Source organism: Onychostruthus taczanowskii, unplaced genomic scaffold, assembly GCF_017590055.1.
Source record: "Onychostruthus taczanowskii isolate IOZ18803 unplaced genomic scaffold, ASM1759005v1 scaffold21, whole genome shotgun sequence".
In the NCBI taxonomy this organism is placed as follows: domain Eukaryota; kingdom Metazoa; phylum Chordata; class Aves; order Passeriformes; family Passeridae; genus Onychostruthus; species Onychostruthus taczanowskii.
Window position 1 is genome coordinate 1682325 of NW_024499351.1, and position 16929 is coordinate 1699253.

At 37.2% G+C, this 16929-nt stretch overlaps 1 protein-coding gene across 4 annotated transcripts in view; it reads left to right on the top strand.

The window, feature by feature from the left end:
- AFTPH (aftiphilin) overlaps nt 1-16929 on the top strand; it is a 41823-nt gene that overhangs the window by 17632 nt on the left and 7262 nt on the right. The window contains exons 3-8 of one of the 4 annotated variants that reach the window (XM_041404277.1): nt 2580-2731; nt 3238-3364; nt 3677-3733; nt 5300-5422; nt 11846-11906; nt 13568-13651. In XM_041404277.1, coding sequence (XP_041260211.1) covers nt 2580-2731; nt 3238-3364; nt 3677-3733; nt 5300-5422; nt 11846-11906; nt 13568-13651 — 604 coding nt within the window. Of the gene's footprint in view, nt 1-2579; nt 2732-3237; nt 3365-3676; nt 3734-5299; nt 5423-11845; nt 11907-13567; nt 13652-13826; nt 13844-16929 lie in introns of all 4 variants that reach the window. The other 3 variants (XM_041404280.1, XM_041404278.1, XR_005952642.1) reach the window with 3 other exon arrangements.

Here is a 16929-nt window from a genome sequence, read left to right on the forward strand (position 1 = left end):
CATGACATTACTTCCGGTCATCCACGGTATTTTTTTGCAGTCTGATTTATGCAACAATAGATTAAAGTTTGTAGGAGGTGGACATTTACACCAGCTTTAAAATCTTGGTGGTGCCCTTAATACCTGGAAGCTGTGACCACAGGATTTCATCACCAGTTACAAAAACAAGTTCAGCTGCTTCCATTGCCACTGTGTGGAGGTGTGTGCTTGTGCACTCATCCCTTTGTCCATTTGCACATACAGAATTAATTATTCTGGTTTGCTATGGAAACCATTCTTTGTCATATAGAAATAAGGGCTAAGCATGGCTGGGGATTTAGAAAAGATGACAGGAAGTGTAAAGAGTGCTATAGTTAAACCGTTCCTGAAATTTTGGCACAATTCTTAAACTCAAATTTGAAATGTGACATTGACTGAGATTCTGCTTGGTTCTTAGAGATCTTCTGTTCATTCTTTCATTACCTAAGCAAGCATATTTTTAGTTACTAGCATGTTCTCAAGTGTTGATCCTTTTCAAGAAATGTGATGCCTTGCTGTTTCCATGATCCAATGCCATTCATCTGCCTCTTGCTTTTCCCTGGGGATTTGTACACTTGGCTGTATTACAGAAATGAAGTAAGCATCACCTGTTAATGTAAGATAAGGGGAAGTGATATATTGTAGGCAAAGTTAAGGTTTAAAACTGAAGCAGTGTATGTTTTACTGTGTTAGTGTGAAGCATTAGGCTAGAATGTGGAATACTGTTTAGTTTTACTTCCTAAAAATGTAAGGTAGTGTCTTAGTTCTGGTCAACAAACAGGAAACAGCTTACAAGTATTGCAACTTAGTGTATGGCCAGAATGACTGAGCATTGAGAGATTATTAAAAGGAAAATTATTTACTGTAGAACATGGCTCATTATGGTTAGAATTTACCGGAGAGGTAATGAAGAAGGAAGAAACAAACAAAACAAACAAACAAACAAAAAAAAAAAAAAAAAAAAAAAAAAAAAAAAAAAAAAAAAAAAAAAAAAAAAAAACCAAAAACACAACCACCACCAAAAAAAGGGTGAGTCAGGTGTGCTCTGAATTCAGATCTTTGCCCATTTTTACATTATGGTTTGCAAGTGACTGTACCTGGTGCCTGTCCCTCTCAGGCATTTCTTTCACAGACAGTAAACTCAAGAGCTGATGCTCTAAGCCAATTAATTTTCCTGGTTTTTGCAGTTAGTGGCTGAACAGAAAGAATAGTCTGGACAGACTCGATCCCGGTTCCTGACTCATCACCCCAACTCCAGTACAGAATGCAGATATTCTGATAACATGTTTACCTCTGTTATGTTTGCTAATGTACGTGGTCAATGAGTTGCTTAGCTGAGATGAGAGACAAGGCAAATTTTCAGCTAAAAGTTCAAATAAGAAATGTTGCAGATAATTCTTGGAATTGTGAAGCAGATGTTTTGCTGCATGAAGGTTTGTCCCAGTTGTATCGATTGGCCTAACTAAAATAGGTAACTTCCTCCTACACCCTTGCTTTTCTGAGCTTTAAACATCTCAGTTGTAACAAAAAACCCTCTGTTTTGAGGCTTATGTGTGCAAATTCAACATTGTTGCTGGAATATGCTGCATCTCCACAGGAGGGCTCTGCTGGCACAGCTAAAACAGCACACGCCGTGGGATGCTCCTGGGATTTCCGCCTACTCTGTTTCTTTTCCATTTCCCCAGTAGAAAAGCAGGTGCTGGAGCTGCTGGATGCTGCCCTGTGTGTGTTGCAGCAGAGCACTGGAAAAGTGGTTGTTGAGGAACACTAAACTAGAAAGATGGAAACACTCCACTGAATGCCAGGCTTGTGCCTCCTTTCCTTAGCAAGAAAAGAGATTCAGGTGTTTCTGGCAAAAATGAGTACATTTAAAAATGCTTTAATTTAATTTTTACAAGCATACCTTGCATCAATAATAAAAGCTTGATGCTTAGCTGTTTTTAATGGGTTGGGAAAAAAATTCCTTATCATTAGTACATCTGATGTCCAAGACCAGTTAACAGAGGTACAAGAAGTTGAAATCCTGTCTATATAGAAATACTAAAGAGAAAAGAGAAACATAAGGGAAGAACTTGAAAAGAAGAAAACATACTATGCTTGTCAGAAAAAAGGGGGGGGCGGGATTTTTTATTTTTGTGAGGTCAGGAGGTTGTTTGACTTTTGTTTTTCATGTTAGATCCATCTGCCAGGGCCCAGTGCACGCTTTGGAATTAAAATGTCTGGAAACCATTAGTTCCAGTATATGCTGTTTATATTGCTGAGACATTATCCTTATATAGCATACATTTTGTTGCATACATTTTCTGCTAATTTCTAACAGAGTGACTTTGGACACTTCTCTAAGAACCCACTTTGCAGAGGGCAAGATCCTTACTGTTTACTGTACAGGATTCTAGCCTGTATTTGGTGTTTAAAGAGTCTTGTGGTCCTCTGACAGTTAATATTTTGTGGTAAATGAAATCTCGTGTTAGCTATAAGTTGTTTTTCAGCTTGCTGTTATATTGGACTTATCTTTATAGCAGTTAGCAAAATTTGACGTAAATATTTTCTCTTTGGTATAGACAACATTGCTAAGTCGTCTGGAACGAATATTTGAAGTCTGTTTTCCTTCCATTCCTGTTGCTGAAATTGAAGAAGAAATAAGTTCCTTGAATCATTTGCTGGAAGCAGGTGAAAAGCAGATAACAACTGAGGAGACCTTAGGAAGTACTGGGTAAGAAACCACAATGCAACAAATATAAGATGGACTTGAAACACGTATGGCATCAATTTAAAATGAGGTGTTTGCTTCAAGTGTTTTGAGAAGCCATTGAGTGAAAATCAGCTGTCTATCAGAATTCTAGTTTTCAGTGACTACATACACCAGGAGTACTTCACTTAGCAACTCAGCAGCCTATCATCTTCTTTTCAATTATGTCTCTGAATTAACCAAATATGTCTTATTAGTTACACTTGCTATAAATTACTGTATTTATTCATGTGATGATGAAGTCTAAGTGGGCTTTGTCCTGTCTGCCGTGGACATCATTTTCCAGTAAGAAGTCTGAACTATAATTGTTCTGAGAACACTGTGCAGCTTTAGTTCCCCTGGGTATTGTGCTTGGGCATAAATTTAATTGGAATGTATAATAAGTCACTTGCATTAAAAACCAAAATAAATATTCCAGGCTGCTAAGCTGTTTTTCTGAATGATAACTTGATTTATGATGGGTTGTGCAGGGAACTGATGGACGTGTGGGCAGAGCTGCAGGACATCCACGATGCATACGGACTGAGATACCAGTGGGGTGGCTCCCACAGCAACAAAAAGCTTCTGTGCTCCCTGGGAATTGACACAAGAAATATTGTGAGTCTGCCAGCAAAACTGCCTTTCTAAATAAGGAAGCTGCTTTATAAGTAGAATCAGGTGGAAGTGTTTTGTGTGAATGCCTTCTCCTAATTGCATAGTTGCACAGAACATGGCTGTTCATGACAGACCACCTGGCAACCTTTTACAAACCCTATTAATATATGTAGTTGCATTAGTTTTTAACCACTGTGTTATAATTAACATAGTATTTATTCTGTGATACTAACCTTATTTAAGTTATGTAGCATTGAAAAACATTTCCATCGCTGACATAGAAGAAACTCTTAAGTAAATTCTTTGTTTTATCAGCTCTTTACAGGCAACAAGAAGCAGCCTGTTATAGTACCCATGTATGCAGCAGGACTGGTAAGCTTTTTTTGGTATTTTTTTTTGTTATAGTTCCAGTAACATCATATAATGAAATATATTAAATTACATTAAACATGAAGCGTGCTGAGAGATATTTTTGTGAGTACAGTTATGGCTTAGGCATCAGTAGAAATGCTAGAAAAGAATTATCAAATAAATAATTTTCATTATGTGTGCAAGCACATACTTGAATTTAAGTGAAAGAAATATTTGGTAAAAACAGGGAGAAGATAAGGTTTGTGATTTTTGCTGGTCTGAGCAGAATAAATTTTTTTTTTTCTCAAAAAACAGTGCATGTATATGTATACACACAAACACACCTATGTTTTCATATGATCATCCACAAATGGAATAGTAAAAAATTAGTTTTCTTTGGTTTATATTAGGCTGATATAATTATGTAGGTTAATTTCATAGAGTGGTTTCTACAGTTTTTTCATGCATCAAGGTCAGCTTGTGTACTTCTTTGGATGTCAACATGGTATTCTGATACAGGTAGTTCAAACAACTCTGAGATACTGCTTTTTTCTTCCTGTTTGTGAGCAGCACTATGTTTGCAACACATGCAGTTATTTTTTGCAACAGATTGTTGTTGCTGATTAATTGTCCCCTAATTTTTTTATATACTTTTGCACACAATAAGCTGGATAGCAGCAATAGTAGGAGTAAAGGGTCTTGTTGCTTTCTGTTTCCACATTGCTTTCTGTGTTTCTCTGCTGTCCAAAATAAATAATTTAACTGGTGGGTAAATTCAAAGCTCCCCTAATACAGTGTAGAAACATTTGTGAAACAGTTGATCTTGGCAGGTGACTTTCTGAGAATGGTTTAAAATGCTGTAGTTGCAAATCCTGTGCTTTTGTTTGGGAGTTTCTCATTGTTCTTGAATGGTTGGCATGTCTCAGTGCAAACTTTGGGCTTTCTGTACATCTTCTGACCCTCAGTTTTTTTCAAGATCAGATTTCAGACATTTTTCATAACACTATCCATATTTGAATTGTTTGCTTAAAATTAAAAATGTGAGTTTATTTTCTTAATGCTTCTTAATGCGTTTATTTCCATCTCAGTAATTATCATTCTTGGTATCATTCTGAAAACTGATAATTTGGTTTGTTTCTTTTGGATTACTTAATTGTTGAAATGGAATGAATGCAGTTGTACTTCTGTGATGGGTCATTTGATATTTCTGGAATAGTCTACACACAACTGGGAGGAGAAGACATCACCTTATCAAGTAACTGTTTTCTCCAGCTTAAATTACACTATTGAAAGTTGAAAGCAAGCTCCAGCTCAACACTTGGGTTTTTGTTACTAGCTCTGAAATGTTTCTTAGGCCTAAGGACCCATGATGATTTTTCCCCCGCTCCATCTACTCCTGCCCCTCTCAACACACTGAAAGTATCCCATGGTTACCCCCAAGCTCTTAGTTGAGGGTAGTACTACCTAGTAGTGTGTTCTATTTTTTGGCATCTGCAGTTCTTGAAATGCCTGTAAATATGTCTGTGTGTGCAAGTAATTTTTTTCAATTAGATTATTTATTTACTTGTTTGTTGTTTGTTTATTCAGGGTATGTTAGAACCTACCAAGGAACCTTTGAAACCAATATCTGCAGCAGAAAAAATAGCTTCAATAGGACAGACACCTCCTGTATCACCAGAGATGAGCACATGTGCATCTGATCAGTTCCAGGTAAAAAACAGGGAGAGAAGGATGAGGAGAGGCAAAGAAAGAATGAGGGAAATAATGGGATGCCTTGTCTCTGTATGTTGAACATATCTGGATGGTGTATTCAAAGACACCTGTATGTAAAAGGCAGGTGTTGCTTGTGTCAGATGAAGTCCTGCTCTTGGATCTGCTTTTCATGTGTGACTGGGAGTCCCTGTGATGAGGCTGTAGCAGTTGGTGGCCACCATTTCAGAGTCCTGATGATCCTTACTGTTACAGAGCAGTTTGCTCTCAAAGGCAGTGGGCAGGTAGACAGATCTGATATGTAATGTTAGACTCATCTGACCTCTGGCTAAGGTTCTTCATCTTTGCTTATTCTGGAGCTTCTTGTTGGAGGTTGTTCTACATGTTGGTTAGGACTCGATTTTCTGAATGATCCTATTTACGTTTTTACTGTTCATGTTCATTTCTTTTGCCCTTTCTTCTTCAGAGTGTCAGGAAAAGCAGCCCAGCTGCCTGGAGAGAGATTTTGGGTGTGGTCATTACAAGCATGCGTGTCTGACTTTTTGATTGTATGAATTCTCTTGGCCCTTTGTGCCACATTTTATGGAATTATCCGTTACACACAGTTGCTTTGTGGCTTCTCTGTCTTTAAAGCCTGATAGAAAATTAATTCAGAGGAGTTTAGGGGTGAGCTTTTGAGTTTCACGAGTTCTTTGTTGCTGTTGTTTTGATGTAAGGATATTAGAGGAGCACTTGAATGCCCTGCATGTTGCAATGTGTGTGGTTGTCAACAGGCTAATGGGATATGCAGAGATACTTCATTTTCAGTCTCATTACAGTGATGCTCAGTACATATTCAGCTCTGTCCCTCCTAAGTGCAGGTCTTGTTTACTCCACCCAGCATCTTCAGTTACCTGCTATGCTCGTGACTTCTGATTGAAGGCATTCCAGAGAGAATTATTCTTGGGCTACACCTAACCTTAACAGTAGGTACTTGTGACTGTAGTGATGTTCTTGCAGTCCTTGCTCTGCCACACTGCAGAGCTCTAAGTGTGACATGCTTGTAGCAGAGGAGAATTCTCTTTCATTGTTGAGCAGCAGTTTGTCAGTGGGCTCGGAGCTCACATTGCTTTATAAAGCAATACACATTTGGTGCTTCCTTGCTGCTCCTCATATGTAGTGGAACTGAGCAGCTGAAATGGATGTAAGAAAAGGTAACAACAGTGATTACTGCAAACAGTCTGACCTGTAGAAATCTACTGTGTGGTAAGAAAGTAGGAAAATTTCAGAGTCTTTTTGCAGCATCCGAAGTACCCTTTTTTACAGAGGAGGAAACAAATTAAGCCATACACTAAACAGTGTAGAGAGCTGCAAGAGCCTGAAGTAACAACATCCCTGACAAGTGCCATTTTCTCAGTTGCTTGACAGTCATAGTGCTGAAAATAAGAACCTCTACTTAGCAAAGTCTCTCTTTTCCTGTAATTATGAATTCCTGCTACAGAATTTCCCATTACTTGTCACAGTGTGATATTCTTGACCTACAGCTTGTTCTGATAAGGCCATCTCTGTTCAATAGTTGTGGTCCATGAGTGCATCTGAGAAGCTTCTGTGCTGTCTGCACTGTTGGCATTAGGTTAGCTTTTCCAAAGAGACAAACACTACAATAAGCTTTTGGGGAAGAGATGGGTTAGAGATTGTAGCCATTCAGAACTCTAGGGGGCTACAGTTAGATGACATTCTGAAACTTTTAGGGCATGAACGATCAATTCTCCACCTCAGAGACCTCCTTTCTTTCTTGGTCTCATCTTCTGTCAATGATTGGTGGCTTCTGTTTGCTTTGGGGAAAATCCAGTTTCATGTCACGTTGTGCAAGTGGCTCTTTCAGAATATTCCAGATTGTTGTGGTAATAAGATGATGTGCCCAAACATTTCATTAGGAGCTATGCTACAAACACACATCAGTAGAAATACAAGCAGTCTTAGTGGACTCTGAAACTTCTTATTCTAAAATTATTCTTATTCTGAAACTTATTCTAAGTGCAAGTTATTTAGGTGCAGCAATTCAAGTATTTCTTTAGTGTACCTGGTTAATGTGTAATTATTTAGTTAAACTTCTAAATTCCTCCATTTTCAGAATGAAGATTTATCCATATTTTCAGAAACTTCAGAATATTGACATTCTCTTTGGAAGGAGAGGCTCTGGTTGATAGATTCATGTTCTTTGCTCAGGGAAAAGTTCTCCTCTGAGGGCTGGCATTTATGGCACTTGTATACAGATCAGTGTCTGTGCATGTATGTGTATGACTTCCTGCTAAGGGAATAAGACTTTGGAAGACTGATGAGGCGAAAGTAATAGTGGAAAGAACATTTGTAGAAACACAGGAATGCCTCCTAAATGTTTTTGTTGTAGGAAAGCAGACAAAAGCATGCAGAGATTTAAAATGGAGAACTTTAGAACTAATAGAATGAGGTAAAAAGCAGCAAATGAGGTGCAGTGTTTCTTCCTAGTTATGATACAAACTCTGAATGTTTTGCCTTCATTCCCTCCAGTGGGTCTCACTGAGTTAGGCTGGGAAAATAGAGTGGACAAATTTCCATCTGAGCCATTTAAGCTATGAGGACAAGGGTTTTGAAATTGAGTTCTCAAGCAAGTCACTGACTGGATTGTCACATTAGTTTATTGTATAAAGATGATTTTTGTAGAGTCATTCTCTTTTATATTTGAAGGTGGAATCTAAATTCTTTTTTGATCTGTTGTTTATCTTGACAATTGAGGGGTTTATTTCTCTGCTCCTCTGTGCTCATAACTGTAAGGCAGTAAACAGAATATGAAATAATCCCCTGATTACTGTTGCCTTGATCTAAGCATGGTGTCTCAAAGACTTCACAGGGCTGAAGTAAAAGGCTTTGTCAAGGCACATCAGGTGTAAGGAGTGGCTGGTGAAATAGGCACCCTTTGATTGTGAGACCCAAGACAGGTGCCTTTCTCTTCTTTTTTGTACAGCTCTAGTGGGCTTCTAAATCACAGCCAAGTCTTCAGGCAGTGCATGCAAAATATGTTCCAGTGTTTGTCTAAAGGGTTGCTGTCGGGACTTAATGATGACTGCCTTCTCTTGGTTTGATACTGTTTTCTGGTTAATGTTGTTTTAAAGTTTATTTATCTGCTTCTCTTTGCATTTTTGAAGAAAGTTGTCCAGATATTTCTGCTCTTCTGCTATTGCTTCGAAGCATTCTCTTCTTTCCGTTTGGGACTATGTTTCTTTTGCAGGGTTACCTGCCAAGTTTTACTTAGTAAGTTTTATCTTGGAATAAAAATCTGCAGTGACCCAGACCTTTCTAGAAGAAAATTACCAGTGCTTCTTTTCTGCAGGTGCCCCTTACAGCACATCTGCTTGCGTGTAAGCCACTGAATTAGGGATCAGGTTATAATAGAAATATACATTTTACACTTGGTGGCTATTAGGGAATGAACCTTAATTAAACCCCATGGGGTGACAGTCTCTAAAAACACTTTTAATTACATAAGAGACCATCAGGACTTCTAACAATGACAGATGCAAACTACCATATTATTGGCCACCAGCCAAAGGCTCCATCAGGAACTGTTCTCCAGTTATATGTGTGAGAAAGATCCAAGAGTGTGAGAGTGTGTGTAGCTTTGTTGACAGAGTAAGAAAGAAAGATTTGCAGGTAAGAGATGCTACAGAACTTGCTGTTATTCTCAGATGTGACAGCTGTGTAAAGGGGTTGTTGGAAAAGAGCAATTTTCAGAACTGGTAAAATTTTGCCAATGAATACACACAATGAAATGTATGAATTACTTGCATGTAAAGCTTTTTCTGGAATGTGTATGATGCTCATTTTTGGGATCCATCTGAATATTGACATTATATTTGTATTACAAGTCCTTTTATTCTTTTTGCCCAGCTTTAAGACAACAAAATGCTGCCTTTTTTTTAATTTTGTTTAATTTTCCTTGAGTAATTATTGGCACAGACACAAACATTTACATTTTACTTTTTTGGATTATGAGAGCTCTTACATAATGCATTCTAAAATTACTGTGTGAAAACATCTCTCACTTGTATCAAAGTGAAATATGATGCAGTAAAACAGGCAGGCATTTTAATTTCCTCTTTCTTACTTCCTTAACATTCAGAATAGTACTTTGACAGCTGAGTATACTTTTTCATTTCTGTACTGTGTCCTGTAATCTAAGATGGAGGTCTTGAGGAGTGAAAGCAATGAGGTCCATTTCTCAGTATTCTCCTAGATTGGGCACTTTTCCTTAAAGCATGTAACTAAAATAATAATTGCAATGACCTAACAACCTCACTGTTTCAGAAAAGCTGAACATTATATTCCCATTTGCTGGGTATGTTCCCGCTGGCTGAGGTTTCAGTGCCTGTGTTCAGGTGTTTCTTAGGGCTGAGGTAACGAGAAACAGAAAACTTTCTGTTTAATTTTGCTTTTTCCTCTGCCTTTTCCTTTCACTTCGTTAGCTACTGTATAGACTGGGACTTGTCAGCATCTGTGTAGGTGAGGGCTGCTTTACTTACCCTCTCTTTTGCAAAGTAGTTGAAGTCAGCAGAGTGGCCTCATCCCACAGAGCAGACTAATATACTTGGTATATTCTTATTCATTTGGAGTCAGACTTGTTTTTTCCCACTTTAGGAAGAATTCATCACATCCTTTGTCCTTTCCTTGTCAAATCTGAGAGTCAGGCCATCATTAAAGGCAAACTCTTAGCAAGCCATTGCTGCCACTTTTTCCATGCAGCTCTGGCAGTCATCAGTTGTGACTCAGGCCTTTGACACAAAATCTACTGGGTGTTTTCCTCAGTAAGAGTTGGTAGGAAGCCACTTTATTTCAATTTGAGTTCATTTTGCTCAGGGCAGAAAGCTACTAAATTGTCATATTCACTACCCTTTTCTTTTCCTACAAACTTCTTTTAATGTTAATATGGTTTACCTGTGACAAAGTTTAAACAAGCTGCTGATAACGCTGATCATTACTTCATCTGCTGGAGCTTCCACACTGCTGACATTTTATCTCTATGCAAATCATTTCAATGCCCGCAATACCATTCCCAAAGCAAAGTAAAAAGTGAAGAATCAGTTTCTTAACCTCCATGGAGAGAGTACTGTTCAAGCTGTGCTCAGTACTGAAAGTATTTTTAAGACATTAGATAGTAAATGTCTTGCTTAGGAAAATCTTTCCTACAAGTAAATACAGAAAGCTCCCCTCCCTTTGTTTTGCTTCCTGCAAACATCTAGCACCGAGGAAATGCCTTTTACAGTGAGCTTAATTGTGCTACAAAGCTACCTCAGGTTGCTACAGTCTCCATTAGTGAATCTGCATTTTTCTTCAGTGTCAGATGTTGGGAAGTTTTAAAATTATAAAATGAAGGCTGATTTTCTACAAAAGCAAGGAGAAGGTATGTCTCAGCCACTGGAAGCTTAACAAGTACTGATATGTTTTAAAGAATGTTGCTGAGAACATCCATCATTTTTCTTCCATACTGTGATTGTTTCTTTAGAAGTTGAGGGCACATCCTTTCCCAGTCCCTTCCCAGTTGAGTTCACTGGGGAGAGAGCAGAGTGTAATGCACAGAAGTAGAAAGGTTCATCTTCTTTCAGACATTTCTGCTACTGTCCCATCAGTTTGTGTCCTGAGAGTTCAGGAAGACAGTGCTTGCAAGTCACACTGCACCTGAACACACCTTCCCTGCAGAGCATGGTCCCTGCTGCTTGCTTGTGTCCAAAAGGCTTAACAAGAGGAAATCAAAAGGCAAGGAAGGGCTCCCAGAAGGAGTCAGTGTTTCCATACTCCTCTTGTTCAAGCATTGCTGCCAATGGTTTGTGTATAGATCAAGATGAGGTAATTGTGAAAGGATAATAAGTTGCAGGACTTTTATTTTTAAAGGGGGTGAAGTGGAGAGTGTGTTGATAGTTTGTCCCTCACATGTGGGGATTGTGTTTCTTAAGAGCAAAACAAACCAAAAGAATGATTGGTTGTTTTATGATAAATAATATATATGATCAAGACAAAAACAGCTTTCACTGTTCTGAATTTGCCCTGTAATTGTGTATACGTAACTTTTTATGCTAAGTGCCTCATCTTCCATGAAAGTAATAGTTTAATTTTCAATGATGCCTTAAGGTTTGTTATTCAATTAATGTTTTAGTTAATTTGCAAATCCTGTTTGAGTTAGAAGTTACCTAATCTGTGCTGATCAGAATTTAATGGACTTCCTGTGGTAGAACAAATATACTTGGATTTCTAGTGCATATTATAAAAAGACATACCTCCCAAAAGTTGGGGCTTGATCATTTAGTTGTCTTTTTTAGTGTTTAGACGCTAAAGAATCTGTTGTTTGAACTGCTTTGCATTGTTGTAACCTGAACTGACTATAAAATCTGATTTCTGACTTTTCAACTCTAGGAATCTCTACCACCTGTCCAGTTTGACTGGAGTAGCAGTGGCCTTACTAACCCTTTAGATGGTACGTCTCTCCGTAGAGCCTCTAGCACCAGAGCTAGAGATAAGAAAGCTACAAAGTTCAGACAAACATCTATCTGCTGATTATTTTTTTAAGATATATACACACACACATATATAAAAATATATATATAATACTTATTTCTTACTCCTAACTTTGGAAATTCAGGCTTTCTTTCTGATTAACAGCTCCCCTGTGTGAAGTATTACATAGTTTGAAAAATACGAAGTTAAGTATTATTTTAGATTCCTGCCATATGCTAGTGACACAGTGGCAATATTAACACTTCATTACGTATAACTGCAGATTATAATGAAACTCTGAACAAATGAGCATTTTAGGTTGATGAGTTTTACTTCCTAAAAGTATTTTTCACCAGTCAGCTATCTCTTTAGACATCCTCTGAATGACAAACTTCTGTAAAGTGGCTACTTCAAAGCACAATATTTTAACCACAAACTGTTTGCAGAATATACACTTCCTGAGCTGAAAGTTTTCAGATTTAAAGATAATTTTATATTTCAAAAATGTGACTTCATTCATTATCACTTTTGCTTAAACTATAGAGCTAATTATAGCTAATATATTAAAGAGGTAGCTACAAACTTGTTTGTATCTGTAAATGTATATAGTTATCACCTAAAAGACCCTTCACCTGTATCTATTTTAATAGCAAAGTAAGTTGTGCCACTGCCTCCAGTGTCAGAAATGTAAGTGCATGCAAAGGAAATAAAACAGGTTCTGGAAACTTGTTTGATTGACAGACTAGAAACCTATTGAGAAACTCCTTTACAAGGAGCCTGCTGATGGCAGCTGATTGATGACACACAAGTTCAGAGGCAGGCTCAGATAAAGTGCATCTCTTACTGCACTGGTGTTGCCACACTGTGTTGTTGCAGAATGTGCGGGGTGTAAGAGTTTGGATAGCAATATCATGGTGCTGAAGGAAAGCCTGGATGGACCCTTTTGCTGTTGTCTGGTGTCTTACTACTTCAGTCAATCATCATGCTTTCTTTTTAACAAACAACTTTAAAATGTATCTTGGTTTGATTTCTGTTTTAGTACTAAAGGGGAACAGTATAATTTGCCAGTGAGGAACTGGACATAAGAGTGGCATTTGTTACCCAGTGGTCACACTGCTTTAAGATAATGGTAATTAATAGCTTAAAGCCGCTAAATAAAATTTTGGTTTTTTGTTTTTTGTTTTTTTTTTCTTTTTGCTCTTTGCTATTTGAGGATCTGCTAAGTTTTCCTGATGAAAGAATGGCTTTCAATTTCAGTGAGGGGAGAAAAAGTCCATTATTTTTAACTATCAATTGACCTATATATTGTTTCCCTTTAACTGGTCACATCTCTCTCTCTGGGTCGTGCTGGTTCTCTTTCATTTTTAGATTGAAATAAATATTTCTATTTTAAAGTTACTAGTGTTGATTTCCTTGCTGCATTGTACATGAGGAAATGTGCACTGAATTAAGTTGTTAACATATTAGAAGGTACAAACTAATACTGTAAGCATTGTTTTCATGTCGATTTTTAAATTGCGTACTGAGTACTAATTATAACTTGCATGTTCAAGTGTGTGTCTTACCCCTTTTTACACATAAACCCCTCCCTTGGCTTACCTTCTATATGGCTGCCTACCAACACGGTCACTGAATTTCAAGCTAGTGGAGGTTCCACTCTTCTGAACCTTGATTTCTTTGGGCCCGTGGATGACAGTAGCTCTAGCAGCACCACCACAATCCCAGGTCAGCAGAGTGTTCAAACCACAACTGTAAGAATATAACAACTTACTAAAAGCATGAGCACATCACTTGACTTTCCTACAAACAAGGAGAAGTTTTACATTGCGTTTCTCTAAAATGTCTCTCTACTGCGTTTTTCCTTTAATCTGTGTTCTGTTTTCTGATGTTTTGTATCGAGTACGAAGTATTTAAAAGGTACTGTCAGCTCTGTATTTGTCACCTGCTGAAGGAATGAATGGCTTTTATGCTCTTGCAAATAAGATGTTAAAACACTTTTTTCAAATGAGAAATTCCGGAAGTTAACTCTTCTAAGCACTTAAGGAAAAATGGTGTAGATGTGGCAATTCCTAAAAGATGAGGTTTGCTCTCTTCTCTGAGTGCCTCCAAATTACAGGATTATGAGAATGTTTGGAAGCCATGTGTGAAAATAAATTTATCAACCTTGATACATGACAGCCCAAGAGGTCATGGACTACTCCTAATAATACAGTGAAAAAGGTGTTTTAACAGCCTTTATAATAGAAAAGAAGGATAGTTGCATGTTTGTGGGATATTAGAAATTCATGAATGTTAATTTTGAAACCAAAGCACTTTATCTGCAACTTACTCTCTTAAAAAGGAGATGAAAACACCACTCTCTCACTGAATAATGTGTGAAAGTAATTGAATTCATTTTTCACGTGGTTTTTACGTGCTCTGAGTATTTTGCACGAGCTTGTGAAAACCTACACTTTTAATAAATTCCTGCAGGAATTTCAGGGAACACTTTGGGGATTTGTTCCAGTGCATAGGTTAAATTGATAATGCAAGTACTCCTTCAATACAATGCCTGAAGCCATGATAATAAATTTCTTCACAGGAAAGATATTTTTCCTCTTAGTAATTTTAATTTTTAAAACCCATTTATAAGATGTTTGGGGTCCTCCCACATTTCAAATAAATTATTATCATTATTATGGTTTTTTTCTTTTTAAAAACACACTTTTTTAGTTTTAAGATCTAATCACTGAAAACAATTTTATGGCATGGCAATCTAAATGGCTTTTTATTCCACCCTTGAGAAATACCATTATCAGATGAAAGAGGGCAGATTTGTCATGGAAGTGACAGCTAGCAAAGTCAAGGTGCTTGAGTCCTACAGATTCTTTTGTAAATGTGTGCCAAGTCCACTGACACAAGTCACCAGTGCCCATTACACTTATTATTGCTTGTGTAGTTGGGTACATGCATTATTGCTTGTGCAGAAGGTGTGCACACTGGAAGGGCTTACTGGAGGAATACTCTGTTAGTCTTTTATTGCATTTTATTTTTTATGTTGTTGTTTCATCAAGTTACAGGTATCACCTTCTGTGGTATGCCCTGTAGTGCTTTTACTTTTTTTTTTCCTTCATTTCTTTTGGTTTGGCTTTGGGTTTCTTTTCTTACTGACTTGTTTCTGGGAAAGTCATTTGTTTCATGGCTTGCAGCTCGTGTGTTCGTGTGTGTGTTTAGGAGCTTTGTGTGGGGTTTGGTTGGCTAACTTTCCTTCAATATCTCATTAAGGTTTTACAGTGGTTTCCTTAAATACTCTCTCAGCATCTGAATAAAATGGAGAATATGCAACTCTTAAAAAATACATAAAATAATCGAAAGACAAATTGCTGGTTTGGTTTTTTTTTTGCTTAAAGAAGATACTTTTATCAGTAGAAGTTTATTCTTTCTTTGGAGACTTAGTTTTACTGGCTATAGATTGACAGAATTCTTCTCAGTCTGATTTCATCAGTACTCAAAATAACTTTTTAATTAAAATTTTCATTCCACTTTATGAATAGGAAGTTACTAATTTCTAGTATTTTCCCACAGATTTAGTGTATTGTTTTATTTTTCATGTTAATATTTTAACATAAATGCAGCTGAGTAAGAGGTGGCTAAAGAACAGTAAATTGAGCAGTGACATCCCAAGACAGGACTGTAAATGGGAATATCTAAATGATGTAATTTACAAGGTTGCATTTAATGTTTGTTGCAGAGTTGCATGTCAAAGGGCTCCTTCCTTCAATTAGTTTTCCAATTTGTACCTTAATGGGATTTCGCAGGCTTCTGCAAGTCAAAGTGTATTTCTTCAAGGCTTCCTCTCCCTGATTGAAAATGGATATTTTATGGAATATTTAGGCTTTTTCCTATTTCTAAGTTCTGTAAACATCTGACATTTCTAGAAGTCTCGGTATACTGGTCTCAGGACAGTACATATTTTGATATTTTGCATGGAACTGGATCAAATTAACTGTGAAAATCCAGACTTAAAAAAACAAGTATGTTAAAAGGACAAATGATTAATTTCTAATCAACTCATACTATGTGGAACAAATCTTCCACATCCTGCAACTTAACCAGATGATTTTCTTTATTTCACATTTTGGTCAGCTTAGTTTCCTCACAATAAAAGAAGAATTAACTTGTCCCAAAAGGATAAATGGTCAAGACACTGCTTGTAGAGAGCTCATGCAAAGCAGGTTTGAGGATGATTAACATCATTTGTTAGCACACACAGTGCTGCAGTTAGTGGTTGTAAAGGCAGGACAATAGGCACTGGCATTTATTTTTAGTAATCTTTTGGTGTTTCAGGAATACTTCTAAAAGCATCTTGATCCTGAGAATCATCAGCAAACATTAATAAATGCAAGTTTTGTATCTGGGAGCTGCATGGGACTCATACATATATATTTTTTGCATACAGATTTCTGTTGTTTGCAGTGTTTTCAGAATGAACTTTGCTGCTAAAATTTGAAATCCATTTGCAACAAAATTGATGTCAAAATTCAGCATCTGACCTCAGATATCTGAAGCTAGAAATTCAGGGCTGAAACATTCAGATTCTTAGTGCGTTAGAAATACTTGAAAGTTGAAAAGGGAGCACAGACTAAAAGTTTTGGTGGTCCTGTGCATATTAGTATGTAACTTTTTTTAATGCCATTCCACTTCTGTGTTTCATAAAAGCTTATTTTCCTCACTTAAAATTTCAACACAACCCCTAGTGAAAAACCATATACTAAATGAATGACAAACTATTGCATGCCAGTGTTGTTTGTAATCTCTAGGTGAAGAGTTGGTCCCTGTTAACATGCAGTGTTCTTTTAATACAGCCAGTTGAGTTGAAATAATTGAAACAATCCATTTCTGACACAGCTGACATTTTTATAGAGGTTTCACTCTAAAAAGTCAATCAGACTGGTTTTGTTTACTCACAGACTGAGACCTTGTATGCCAGACTTGATCCAAGGCATGTGTTTTGTACTACAGCT